The 13,556-nt window shown below is 56.2% G+C and overlaps 1 protein-coding gene across 1 annotated transcript in view; it reads left to right on the top strand.

The window, feature by feature from the left end:
* Positions 1-13,190, top strand: part of LOC148133686 (mitochondrial coenzyme A diphosphatase NUDT8-like) — a gene marked incomplete at its 5' end in the record, with an annotated part of 44,280 nt that extends 31,090 nt beyond the window's left edge. The window contains 2 exons of the mRNA XM_087985759.1: positions 1,456-1,533; positions 9,317-13,190. Coding sequence (XP_087841885.1) covers positions 1,456-1,533; positions 9,317-9,544 — 306 coding nt within the window. The remainder of the gene's footprint in view (positions 1-1,455; positions 1,534-9,316) is intronic.
* Between the last annotated feature and the right edge of the window lie 366 nt (positions 13,191-13,556).

Below are 13,556 nucleotides of genomic sequence, written 5' to 3'. Positions count from 1 at the left end.
ATAGGCCCCTCACCGTTCCCTCCCTCCGATAGGCCCCTCACCGTCCATCCCTCCGATTGGCCCCTCACTATCTCCCTCCTTCCGATAGGCCCCTCACCGTTCCCTCCCTCCAATCGGCCCCTCACTATCTCCCTCTCTGTGATAGGCCCCTTACCGTTCTCTCCCTCCGATAGTCCCCTCACTATCTCCCTTTCTCTGATAGGCCCCTCACCGGTCCCTCCCTCCAATAGGCCCCTCACTATCTCCCTCCCTCTGATAGGCCCCTCACCGTTCCCTCCCTCCAATAGGACCCTCACTATCTCCCTCCCTCTGATAGGCCCCTTACCGTTCCCTCCCTCCGATAGGCCCCTCACGATCTCCCTCCCTCTGATAGGCCCCTCACCGTTCCCTCCCTCCGATAAGCCCCTCACTGTCTCTCTCCCTCCGATAGGCCCCTCACTGTCTCCCTCCCTCCGATAGGCCCCTCACTGTCTCCCTCCCTCCGATAAGCCCCTCACTGTCTCCCTCCCTCCGATAGGCCCCTCACTGTCTCCCTCCCTCCGATAGGCCCCTCACTCTCTCTCTCTCTGTCTCTCCCCCTCCCTCCAATAGGCCCCTCACCGTTCTCTCCTTTCGATAGGCCCCTCACTGTCTTCCCTCCCTCTGATAGGACCCTCACTATCTCCCTCCCTCTGATAGGCCCCTCACCGTTCCCTCCCTCCGATAGGCCCCTCACTGTCTCCCTCCCTCCCTCCAATAGGCCCCTCACTGTCTCCCTCCAATAGGCCCCTCACTGTCTCCCTCCTTCCGATAGGCCCCTCACTGTCTCCCTCCTTCCGATAGGCCCCTCACCGATCCCTCCCTCCAATAGGCCCCTCACTGTCTCCCTCCTTCCGATAGGCCCCTCACTGTCTCCCTCCTTCCGATAGGCCCCTCACCGATCCCTCCCTCCAATAGGCCCCTCACTGTCTCCCTCCGATAGGCCCCTCACCATCTCCCTCCCTCCGATAGGCCCCTCACCATCTCCCTCCCTCCGATAGGCCCCTCACTGTCTCCCTCCCTCCGATAAGCCCCTCACTGTCTCCCTCCCTCCGATAAGACCCTCACTGTCTCCCTCCCTCCCTCCGATAAGCCCCTCACTGTCTCCCTCCCTCCCTCCGATAGGCCCCTCACTCTCTCTCTCTCTCCCTCCCCCTCCCTCCAATAGGCTCCTCACTCCCTCCCTCCCTCCGATAGGCTCCCCCTCCCCCTCCCTCCAATAGGCTCCTCACTCCCTCCCTCCCTCCGATAGGCCTCTCTCTCTCTCTCTCTCTCTCCCTCCCTCCGAGAGGCTCCTCACTCCCTCCCTCCCTCCGATAGGCCTCTCTCTCACTCCCTCACTCCCTCCCTCCCTCCGATAGGCCTCTCACTCCCTCCCTCACTCCCTCCCTCCCTCCGATAGGCCCCTCTCTCACTCTCCCCCTCTCTCCCCCTCAGACTGGGATGGCTGTGTTCCCTGTTCTCGCCAACCTGGGACCCATCGATGTAACACGCCTCAGACCCAACCCCAAAGAGGTAAGAGTTAAACCGCAATAACCCCCTCCCTATCTCTGTAACCCCCTCCACCCTCTCCCTGTCTCTGTAACCCCCTCCGCCCCCTCCCTATCTCTGTAACCCCCCACACCCCCTCCCTGTCTCTGTAACCCCCTACACCCCCTCCCTATCTCTGTAACCCCCTCCACCCTCTCCCTGTCTCTGTAACCCCCTACACCCCCTCCCTATCTCTGTAACCCCCTACACCCCCTCCCTGTCTCTGTAACCCCCTCCACCCCCTCCCTGTCTCTGTAACCCCCTCCACCCCCTCCCTGTCTCTGTAACCCCCTCCACCTCCTCCCTATCTCTGTAACCCCCTCCGCCCCCTCCCTATCTCTGTAACCCCCTCCCTATCTCTGTAACCCCCTCCCTATCTCTGTAACCCCCTCCACCCCCTCCCTATCTCTGTAACCCCCTCCACCCCCTCCCTATCTCTGTAACCCCCTCCACCCCCTCCCTATCTCTGTAACCCCCTCCACCTCCTCCCTATCTCTGTAACCCCCTACACCCCCTCCCTATCTCTGTAACCCCCTACACCCCCTCCACCCCCTCCACCCCCTCCCTATCTCTGTAACCCCCTCCACCCCCTCCCTATCTCTGTAACCCCCTCCACCCCCTCCCTATCTCTGTAACCCCCCTACACCCCCTCCCTATCTCTGTAGCCCCCTCCACCCCCTCCCTATCTCTGTAGCCCCCTCCACCCCCTCCCTATCTCTGTAGCCCCCTACACCCCCTCCCTATCTCTGTAACACCCTCCACTCTCTCCCTATCTCAGTACCCTCCTCCCTATCTCAGTAACCCCCTCCATCCCCTCCCTAACTCAGTAACCCCCTTCCACCCCTACCCTATCACTGTAACCCCCTCCCTATCACTGTAACCCCCTCCCTATCTCTGTAACCCCCCTCCACCCCCTCCCTATCTCTGTAACCCCCTACACCCCCTCCCTATCTCTGTAACCCCCTACACCCCCTCCCTATCTCTGTAATCCCCCTACACCCCCTCCCTATCTCAGTAACCCCCTCCACCCCCTCCCTATCTCAGTAACCCCCTCCACCCCCTCCCTATCTCAGTAACCCCCTCCACCCCCTCCCTATCTCTGTAACCCCCTCTGTCCCCTCCCTATCTCTGTAATCCCCTCTGTCCCCTCCCTATCTCTGTAACCCCCTACACCCCCTCCCTATCTCTGTAACCCCCTACACCCCCTCCCTATCTCTGTAACCCCTACACCCCTCCCTATCTCTGTAACCCCCTCCACCCCCTCCCTATCTCTGTAACCCCCTCCACCCCCTCCCTATCTCTGTAACCCCCTACACCCCCTCCCTATCTCTGTAACCCCCTACACCCCCTCCCTATCTCTGTAACCCCCTCCAGCCCATGCACCCCTTCCCTATATCTGTTTGATGGGGGACAGTGTAGAGGGAGCTTTACTCGGTGTCTAACCCCGTGCTGTCTCTGTCCTGGGAGTGTTAGATCAGATGACATACAGTATAGAAACAGGCCCCTCGGCCCAACAAATCCACACCGACCCTCCGAAAAGTTACCCATCCAGACCCATTCCCCCACTCCACATTTACCCCTGACTAATGCACCTGACACTATGGGACAATTTCCCATGGCCAATCCACCCTAACCTGCACATCCCTGGGCACTATGGGACAATTTCCCACGGCCAATCCCACCCTAACCTGTACATCCCTGGGCACTATGGGACAATTTCCCACGGCCAATCCCACCCTAACCTGCACATCCCTGGGCACTATGGGACAATTTCCCACGGCCAATCCCACCCTAACCTGCACATCCCTGGGCACTATGGGACAATTTCCCACGGCCAATCCCACCCTAACCTGCACATCCCTGGGCACTATGGGACAATTTCCTATGGCCAATCCACCCTAACCTGCACATCCCTGGGCACTATGGGACAATTTCCCACGGCCAATCCCACCCTAACCTGCACATCCCTGGGCACTATGGGACAATTTCCCACGGCCAAGCCCACCCTAACCTGCACATCCCTGGGCACTATGGGACAATTTCCCATGGCCAATCCACCCTAACCTGCACATCCCTGGGCACTATGGGACAATTTCCCATGACCAATCCACCCTAACCTGCACATCCCTGGGCACTATGGGACAATTTCCCACGGCCAATCCACCCTAACCCGCACATCCCTGGGCACTATGGGACAATTTCCCATGACCAATCCACCCTAACCTGCACATCCCTGGGCACTATGGGACAATTTCCTATGGCCAATCCCATCCTAACCTACACATCCCTGGGCACTATGGGACAATTTCCCACGGCCAATCCCACCCTAACCTGCACATCCCTGGGCACTATGGGACAATTTCCCATGGCCAATCCAACCTAACCTGCACATCCCTGGGCACTATGGGACAATTTCTCATGGCCAATCCCACCCTAACCTGCACATCCCTGGGCACTATGGGACAATTTCCCATGGCCAACCCACTCTAACCTGCACATCCCTGGGCTCTATGGGACAATTTCCCACGGCCAACCCACTCTAACCTGCACATCCCTGGGCACTATGGGACAATTTCCCATGAGGTAAAAACAATGACTGCAGATGCTGGAAACCAGATTCTGGATCAGTGGTGCTGGAAGAGCACAGCAATTCAGGCAGCATCCGAGGACAGACAAAATCGACGTTTCGGGCAAAAGCCCTTCATCAGGAATAAAGGCAGAGAGCCTGAAGCGTGGAGAGATAAGCTAGAGGAGGGTGGGGGTGGGGAGAGAGTGGCATAGAGTACAATAGGTCAGTGGGGGAGGAGATGAAGGTGATAGGTCAGGGAGGAGAGGGTGGAGTGGATAGGTGGAAAAGGAGCTGGGCAGGTCGGACAAGTCCGGACAAGTCAGGGGATCGAGTTGCTGGAGGTTAGAAGCTAGGATGAGGTGGGGGAAGGGGAAATGAGGAAACTGTTGAAATCCACATTGATGCCCTGGGGTTGAAGTGTTCCGAGGCGGAAGATGAGGCGTTCTTCCTCCAGGCATCTGGTGGTGAGGGAGCGGCGGTGAAGGAGGCCCAGGACCTCCATGTCCTCGGCAGAGTGGGAGGGGGAGGTGAAATGTTGGGCCACGGGGCAGTGTGGTTGATTGGTGCGGGTGTCCCGGAGATGTTCCCTAAAGCGCTCTGCTAGGAGGCGCCCAGTCTCCCCAATGTAGAGGAGACCGCATCAGGAGCAACGGATACAATAAATGATGTTGGTGGATGTGCAGGTAAAACTTTGAAGAATGTGGAAAGCTACCTACCCTGACACTGTCCTATCCCCCCTAGTCCAGGAACTCCCCACATACGTTCAAGACACCACCCACGCCCTCCTCCTCCTCCTCCTCCAAGACTTCTGTTTCCCCGGACCCCAACGCCACATCTTCACCATGGATATCCAATCCCTCTACACCTCCATCCGCCATGACCAGGGCCTCCAAGCCCTCCGTTTTTTCCTCTCCAGACGTCCCCAACAGTACCCCTCCACCGACACTCTCATTCGTTTGGCCGAACTGGTCCTCACCCTTAACAATTTCTCCTTTGAATCCTCCCACTTCCTCCAGACCAAAGGGGTAGCCATGGACACACGTATGGGCCCCAGCTATGCCTGTCTCTTTGTTGGCTACGTAGAGCAGTTGATCTTCCGTAATTACACCGGCACCACTCCCCACCTCTTCCTCCGCTACATTGATGACTGCATTGGCGCCACCTCGTGCTCCCGCGAGGAGGTTGAGCAATTCATCAACTTCACCAACACATTCCACCCTGACCTTAAATTTATCTGGACCATCTCTGACATCTCCCTCACCTTGCTGGACCTCCCCATCTCTATCAGTGACGACCGACTTGACACTGACATCTTCTACAAACCCACCGACTCCCACAGCTACCTGGATTACACCTCTTCCCACCCTACCTCTTGCAAAAATGCCATCCCGTATTCCCAATTCCTCCGCCGTATCTGCTCCCAGGAGGAGCGGTTCCACCATAGAACACACCAGATGGCCTCCTTCTTTAGAGACCGCAATTTCCCTTCCCACGTGGTTAAAGATGCCCATCTCGTCTACATCCCACACCTCCGCCCTCAGACCCAACCCCTCCAACCGTAACAAGGACAGAACGCCCCTGGTGCTCACCTTCCACCCTACCAACCTTCGCATAAACCAAATCATCCGCCGACATTTCCGCCACCTCCAAACAGACCCCACCACCAGGGATATATTTCCCTCCCCACCCCTTTCCGCCTTCCGCAAAGACCGTTCCCTCCGTGACTACCTGGTCAGGTCCACGCCCCCCCTACAACCCACCCTCCCATCCTGGCACCTTCCCCTGCCACCGCAGGAACTGTAAAACCTGCGCCCACACCTCCTCCCTCACCTCTATCCAAGGCCCTAAAGGAGCCTCCCACATCCATCAAAGTTTTACCTGCACATCCACCAATATCATCTATTGTATCCGTTGCTCCCGATGCGGTCTCCTCTACATTGGGGAGACTGGGCGCCTCCTAGCAGAGCGCTTTAGGGAACATCTCCGGGACACCCGCACCAATCAACCACACCGCCCTGTGGCCCAACATTTCAATTCCCCCTTCCACTCTGCCGAGGACATGGAGGTCCTGGGCCTCCTTCACCGCCGCTCCCTCACCACCAGATGCCTGGAGGAAGAACGCCTCATCTTCCGCCTCGGAACACTTCAACCCCAGGGGCATCAATGTGGATTTCAACAGCTTCCTCATTTCCCCTCCCCCACCTCATCCTAGCTTCTAACCTCCAGCAACTCGATCCCCTGACTTGTCCGGACTTGTCCGACCTGCCCAGCTCCTTTTCCACCTATCCACTCCACCCTCTCCTCCCTGACCTATCACCTTCATCTCCTCCCCCACTGACCTATTGTACTCTATGCTACTCTCTCCCCACCCCCACCCTCCTCTCGCTGATCTCTCCACGCTTCAGGCTCTCTGCCTTTATTCCTGATGAAGGGCTTTTGCCCGAAACGTCGATTTTGCCTGTCCTCGGATGCTGCCTGAACTGCTGTGCTCTTCCAGCACCACTGATCCAGAAGACAATTTCCCACGGCCAATCCACCCTAACCTGCACATCCCTGGACACTATGGGACAATTTCCCATGACCAATCCACCCTAACCTGCACATCCCTGGGCACTATGGGACAATAACCCACGGCCAATCCACCCTAACCTGCACATCCCTGGGCACTATGGGACAATGTCCCACGACCAATCCACCCTAACCTGCACATCCCTGGGCACTATGGGACAATTTCCCACGGCCAATCCCACCCTAACCTGCACATCCCTGGGCACTATGGGACAATTTCCCATGACCAATCCACCCTAACCTGCACATCCCTGGGAACTATGGGACAATTTCCCATGACCAATCCACCCTAACCTGCACATCCCTGGGCACTATGGGACAATTTCCCACGGCCAATCCCACCCTAACTGCACATCCCTGGGCACTATGGGACAATTTCCCATGACCAATCCACCCTAACCTGCACATCCCTGGGCACTATGGGACAATTTCCCACGGCCAATCCCACCCTAACTGCACATCCCTGGGCACTATGGGACAATTTCCCACGGCCAATCCACCCCAACCTGCACATCCCTGGGCACTATGGGACAATGTCCCACGACCAATCCACCCCAACCTGCACATCCCTGGGCACTATGGGACAATTTCCCACGGCCAATCCCACCCTAACTGCACATCCCTGGGCACTATGGGACAATTTCCCACGGCCAATCCACCCCAACCTGCACATCCCTGGGCACTATGGGACAATGTCCCACGACCAATCCACCCCAACCTGCACATCCCTGGGCACTATGGGACAATTTCCCACAGCCAAACTGTATCTGCGTAAAGCCCTGGAGTGTGCACGGTGTGGGGGACAGTGAAGAGGAGGCCTGTCCTGGGGAGTGTGTGACGTGTGTGTCTCTCAGTCCCCTCTCTCTCACAGGGAGATATCTGTACAGGAGTGTGTGATGTAGGGGACAGTGTAGAGAGAGCCTGTCCTGGGGAGTGTGTGATGTGTGTGTCTCTCAGTCCCCCCCTGTCTCACAGGGAGAAATCTGTACAGGAGTGTGTGATGTAGAGGGAGCCTGTCCTGGGGAGTGTGTGATGTGTGTAGTCCCCCCTCTCTCACACAGGGAGATATCTGTACAGGAGTGTGTGATTGAGGGGACAGTGTAGAGAGAGCCTGTCCTGGGGAGTGTGTCATGTGTGTCTCAGTTCCCCCCCCCTCTCCCACAGGGAGATATCTGTACAGGAGTGTGTGACGTCGGGGACAGTGTAGAGGGAGCCTGTCCTGGGGAGTGTGTGATGTGTGTGTCTCAGTCCCCTCTCTCTCACACAGGGAGATATCTGTACAGGAGTGTGTGATGTAGAGCGAGCCTGTCCTGGGGAGTGTGTGATGTAGAGAGAGCCTGTCCTGGGGAGTGTGTGATGGAGAGCGAGCCTGTCCTGGGGAGTGTGTGATGTAGAGAGAGCCTGTCCTGGGGAGTGTGTGGTGTCGGGGACGGTGTAGAGGGAGCCTGTCCTGGGGAGTGTGTGGTGTCGGGGACAGTGTAGAGGGAGCCTGTCCTGGGGAGTGTGTGGTGTCGGGGACAGTGTAGAGGGAGCCTGTCCTGGGGAGTGTGTGGTGTCGGGGACAGTGTAGAGGGAGCCTGTCCTGGGGAGTGTGTGGAGTAGAGCGAGCCTGTCCTGGGGAGTGTGTGGTGTAGAGGGAGCCTGTCCTGGGGAGTGTGTGGTGTCGGGGACAGTGTAGAGGGAGCCTGTCCTGGGGAGTGTGTGGTGTCGGGGACAGTGTAGAGGGAGCCTGTCCTGGGGAGTGTGTGGTGTAGAGGGAGCCTGTCCTGGGGAGTGTGTGGTGTAGAGGGAGCCTGTCCTGGGGAGTGTGTGGTGTCGGGGACGGTGTAGAGGGAGCCTGTCCTGGGGAGTGTGTGGTGTCGGGGACAGTGTAGAGGGAGCCTGTCCTGGGGAGTGTGTGGTGTCGGGGACAGTGTAGAGGGAGCCTGTCCTGGGGAGTGTGTGGTGTAGAGGGAGTCTGTCCTGGGGAGTGTGTGGTGTCGGGGACAGTGTAGAGGGAGCCTGTCCTGGGGAGTGTGTGGTGTCGGGGACAGTGTAGAGGGAGCCTGTCCTGGGGAGTGTGTGGTGTCGGGTCAGTGTAGAGGGAGCCTGTCCTGGGGAGTGTGTGGTGTAGAGCGAGCCTGTCCTGGGGAGTGTGTGGTGTAGAGCGAGCCTGTCCTGGGGAGTGTGTGGTGTAGAGGGAGCCTGTCCTGGGGAGTGTGTGGTGTCGGGGACGGTGTAGAGGGAGCCTGTCGGGGATATTCTCTGGCTGGTACCCCCTGATCTCTCTGGTGTGTGTTTAGGTGGAGGATGTGTTCACCGTCTCTCTGTCCTGGGGAGTGTGTGGTGTAGAGGGAGCCTGTCCTGGGGAGTGTGTGGTGTCGGGGACGGTGAGTGTGGTGTCGGGGACGGTGTAGAGGGAGCCTGTCGGGGATATTCTCTGGCTGGTACCCCCTGATCTCTCTGGTGTGTGTTTAGGTGGAGGATGTGTTCACCGTCTCTCTGTCCTGGGGAGTGTGTGGTGTAGAGGGAGCCTGTCCTGGGGAGTGTGTGGTGTAGAGCGAGCCTGTCCTGGGGAGTGTGTGGTGTAGAGGGAGCCTGTCGGGGATATTCTCCGGCTGGTACCCCCTGATCTCTCTGGTGTGTGTTTAGGTGGAGGATGTGTTCACCGTCTCTCTGCGACATGTCTGTACTGAGGGGAATCGCCGTTACACCCACTATCGCTGGCCAGGGACTGCCGTTTACACACTGCCCGTCTTCCTGAACGCCAACCACAAAGTCTGGGGACTCACAGCCGTCATCATTGAGAACCTGCTCTCCTTCCTGTTCCCAGACACTTACCAGCAGCTAAAACGCTACCCTCGACCACAACCCATCTGAGGGTGGCTGCAGTGTGCTCAGGGTCATTAACCAGAACAAAACCCAAGGCCCGGAAATATACCACTGTCTCTCCATCCCCTCTCTGTCTCTCTCAGGGAGATATCTGTACACTGACTGGTGTCTCTCAGTCCGCTCTCTCTCTCTCAGGGAGATATCTGTACACTGACTGGTGTCTCTCAGTCCCCTCTCTCTCTCAGGGAGATATCTGTACACTGACTGGTGTCTCTCAGTCCCCCCACTCTCTCTCTCAGGGAGATATCTGTACACTGACTGGTGTCTCTCAGTCCCCTCTCTCTCTCAGGGAGATATCTGTACACTGACTGGTGTCTCTCAGCCCCCTCTCTCTATCTCTCAGGGAGATATCTGTACACTGAATGGTGTTTCTCAGTCCCCCCTCTCTCTCTCTCTCTCTCAGGGAGATATCTGTACACTGACTGGTGTCTCTCAGTCCCCTCTCTCTCTCAGGGAGATATCTGTACACTGACTGGTGTCTCTCAGTCCCCTCTCTCTCTCAGGGAGATATCTGTACACTGACTGGTGTCTCTCAGTCCCCTCTCTCTCTCTCAGGGAGATATCTTTACACTGACTGGTGTCTCTCAGTCCCCTCTCTCTCAGGGAGATATCTGTACACTGACTGGTGTCTCTCAGTCCCCTCTCTCTCAGGGAGATATCTGTACACTGACTGGTGTCTCTCAGTCCTCTCTCTCTCAGGGAGATATCTGTACACTGACTGGTGTCTCTCAGTCCCCTCTCTCTCAGGGAGATATCTGTACACTGACTGGTGTCTCTCAGTCCCCTCTCTCTCTCTCTCTCTCAGGGAGATATCTGTACACTGACTGGTGTCTCTCAGTCCCCTCTCTCTCAGGGAGATATCTGTACACTGACTGGTGTCTCTCAGTCCCCTCTCTCTCTCTCAGGGAGATATCTGTACACTGACTGGTGTCTCTCAGTCCCCTCTCTCTCTCTCAGGGAGATATCTGTACACTGACTGGTGTCTCTCAGTCCCCTCTCTCTCTCTCAGGGAGATATCTGTACACTGACTGGTGTCTCTCAGTCCCCTCTCTCTCAGGGAGATATCTGTACACTGACTGGTGTCTCTCAGTCCCCTCTCTCTCTCAGGGAGATATCTGTACCCTGACTGGTGTCTCTCAGTGTCCCCCCCCTCTCTCTCAGGGAGATATCTGTACACTGACTGGTGTCTCTCAGTCCCCTCTCTCTCTCAGGGAGATATCTGTACACTGACTGGTGTCTCTCAGTCCTCTCTCTCTCTCTCAGGGAGATATCTGTACACTGACTGGTGTCTCTCAGTCCCCTCTCTCTCTCAGGGAGATATCTGTACCCTGACTGGTGTCTCTCAGTGTCCCCCCCCTCTCTCTCAGGGAGATATCTGTACACTGACTGGTGTCTCTCAGTCCCCCCTCTCTCTCTCAGGGAGATATCTGTACACTGACTGGTGTCTCTCAGTCCCCCCTCTCTCTCTCAGGGAGATATCTGTACACTGACTGGTGTCTCTCAGTCCCCCCTCTCTCTCTCAGGGAGATATCTGTACACTGACTGGTGTCTCTCAGTCCCCTCTCTCTCTCTCAGGGAGATATCTGCACACTGACTGGTGTCTCTCAGTCCCCTCTCTCAGGGAGATATCTGTACACTGACTGGTGTCTCTCAGTCCCCTCTCTCTCTCTCAGGGAGATATCTGTACACTGACTGGTGTCTCTCAGTCCCCTCTCTCTCTCTCAGGGAGATATCTGTACACTGACTGGTGTCTCTCAGTCCCCCCTCTCTCTCTCAGGGAGATATCTGTACACTGACTGGTGTCTCTCAGTCCTCTCTCTCTCAGGGAGATATCTGTACACTGACTGGTGTCTCTCAGTCCTCTCTCTCTCAGGGAGATATCTGTACACTGACTGGTGTCTCTCAGTCCCCTCTCTCTCTCTCAGGGAGATATCTGTACACTGACTGGTGTCTCTCAGTCCCCTCTCTCTCTCTCAGGGAGATATCTGTACACTGACTGGTGTCTCTCAGTCCCCTCTCTCTCTCAGGGAGATATCTGTACACTGACTGGTGTCTCTCAGTCCCCCCTCTCTCTCTCAGGGAGATATCTGTACACTGACTGGTGTCTCTCAGTCCCCTCTCCCTCAGGGAGATATCTGTACACTGACTGGTGTCTCTCAGTCCTCTCTCTCTCAGGGAGATATCTGTACACTGACTGGTGTCTCTCAGTCCCCTCTCTCTCTCAGGGAGATATCTGTACACTGACTGGTGTCTCTCAGTCCCCTCTCTCTCTCTCAGGGAGATATCTGTACACTGACTGGTGTCTCTCAGTCCTCTCTCTCTCAGGGAGATATCTGTACACTGACTGGTGTCTCTCAGTCCCCTCTCTCTCTCTCAGGGAGATATCTGTACACTGACTGGTGTCTCTCAGTCCCCTCTCTCTCAGGGAGATATCTGTACACTGACTGGTGTCTCTCAGTCCCCCCTCTCTCTCTCAGGGAGATATCTGTACACTGACTGGTGTCTCTCAGTCCCCTCTCTCTCTCAGGGAGATATCTGTACACTGACTGGTGTCTCTCCATCCCCTCTCTCTCTCAGGGAGATATCTGTACACTGACTGGTGTCTCTCAGTCCCCTCTCTCTCAGGGAGATATCTGTACACTGACTGGTGTCTCTCAGTCCCCTCTCTCTCTCAGGGAGATATCTGTACACTGACTGGTGTCTCTCAGTCCTCTCTCTCTCAGGGAGATATCTGTACACTGACTGGTGACTCTCAGTCCCCTCTCTCTCTCAGGGAGATATCTGTACACTGACTGGTGTCTCTCAGTCCCCCCTCTCTCTCAGGGAGATATCTGTACACTGACTGGTGTCTCTCAGTCCCCTCTCTCTCTCTCAGGGAGATATCTGTACACTGACTGGTGTCTCTCAGTCCCCTCTCTCTCAGGGAGATATCTGTACACTGAATGGTGTCTCTCCATCCCCTCTCTCTCTCAGGGAGACATCTGTACACTGACTGGTGTCTCTCAGTCCCCTCTCTCTCTCAGGGAGATATCTGTACACTGACTGGTGTCTCTCAGTCCCCTCTCTCTCTCTCAGGGAGATATCTGTACACTGACTGGTGTCTCTCAGTCCTCTCTCTCTCAGGGAGATATCTGTACACTGACTGGTGTCTCTCAGTCCTCTCTCTCTCAGGGAGATATCTGTACACTGACTGGTGTCTCTCAGTCCCCTCTCTCTCTCTCTCAGGGAGATATCTGTACACTGACTGGTGTCTCTCAGTCCCCTCTCTCTCTCTCTCAGGGAGATATCTGTACACTGACTGGTGTCTCTCAGTCCCCCCTCTCTCTCTCTCGGGGAGATATCTGTACACTGACTGGTGTCTCTCAGTCCCCTCTCTCTCTCTCAGGGAGATATCTGTACACTGACTGGTGTCTCCCAGTCCCCTCTCTCTCAGGGAGATATCTGTACACTGACTGGTGTCTCTCAGTCCTCTCTCTCTCAGGGAGATATCTGTACACTGACTGGTGATCCCTGTCACATGTGGTGATGTATCTTGGGGTTTTGTGGCTTGGTTGCTGTTTTCTTGTCGTTCACCAATAAGTTAAGGAACGGCGTTCCGAAAGCTAGTGCTTCCGAATAAACGTGTTGGACTCCTGGTGTTGTGTGTGTTTTAACTTTGTACATCCCAGTCCAACCCCAGCTACCAATAAAGTGAACATATTTCAAATGGATCTGTGTGTGTTATGAGCTCAATCATTATCTTTCCTGGAGAAAAGTAACACACATCAGGAACTCAAATCAATCCCAGTCTCTCTCTCTCTCTCCCTCCATTCCCAGTCACTCTCTCCATCCATTCCCAGTCCCTCTCTCCCCCCAGTCTCTCTCTCTCCCTCCATTCCCAGTCACTCTCTCCCTCCATTCCCTGTCTCTCTCTCTCCCTCCATTCCCTGTCTCTCTCTCTCTCCCTCCATTCCCTGTCTCTCTCCCTCCATTCCCAGTCTCTCTCTCTCTCTCTACCTCC

This window comes from Chiloscyllium plagiosum, unplaced genomic scaffold (genome assembly GCF_037043375.1).
Source record: "Chiloscyllium plagiosum isolate Xiang-an unplaced genomic scaffold, Cpla_swu_hap1 HiC_scaffold_227, whole genome shotgun sequence".
Classification (NCBI taxonomy): domain Eukaryota; kingdom Metazoa; phylum Chordata; class Chondrichthyes; order Orectolobiformes; family Hemiscylliidae; genus Chiloscyllium; species Chiloscyllium plagiosum.
This window is presented reverse-complemented; position numbering and strand designations above follow the sequence as displayed.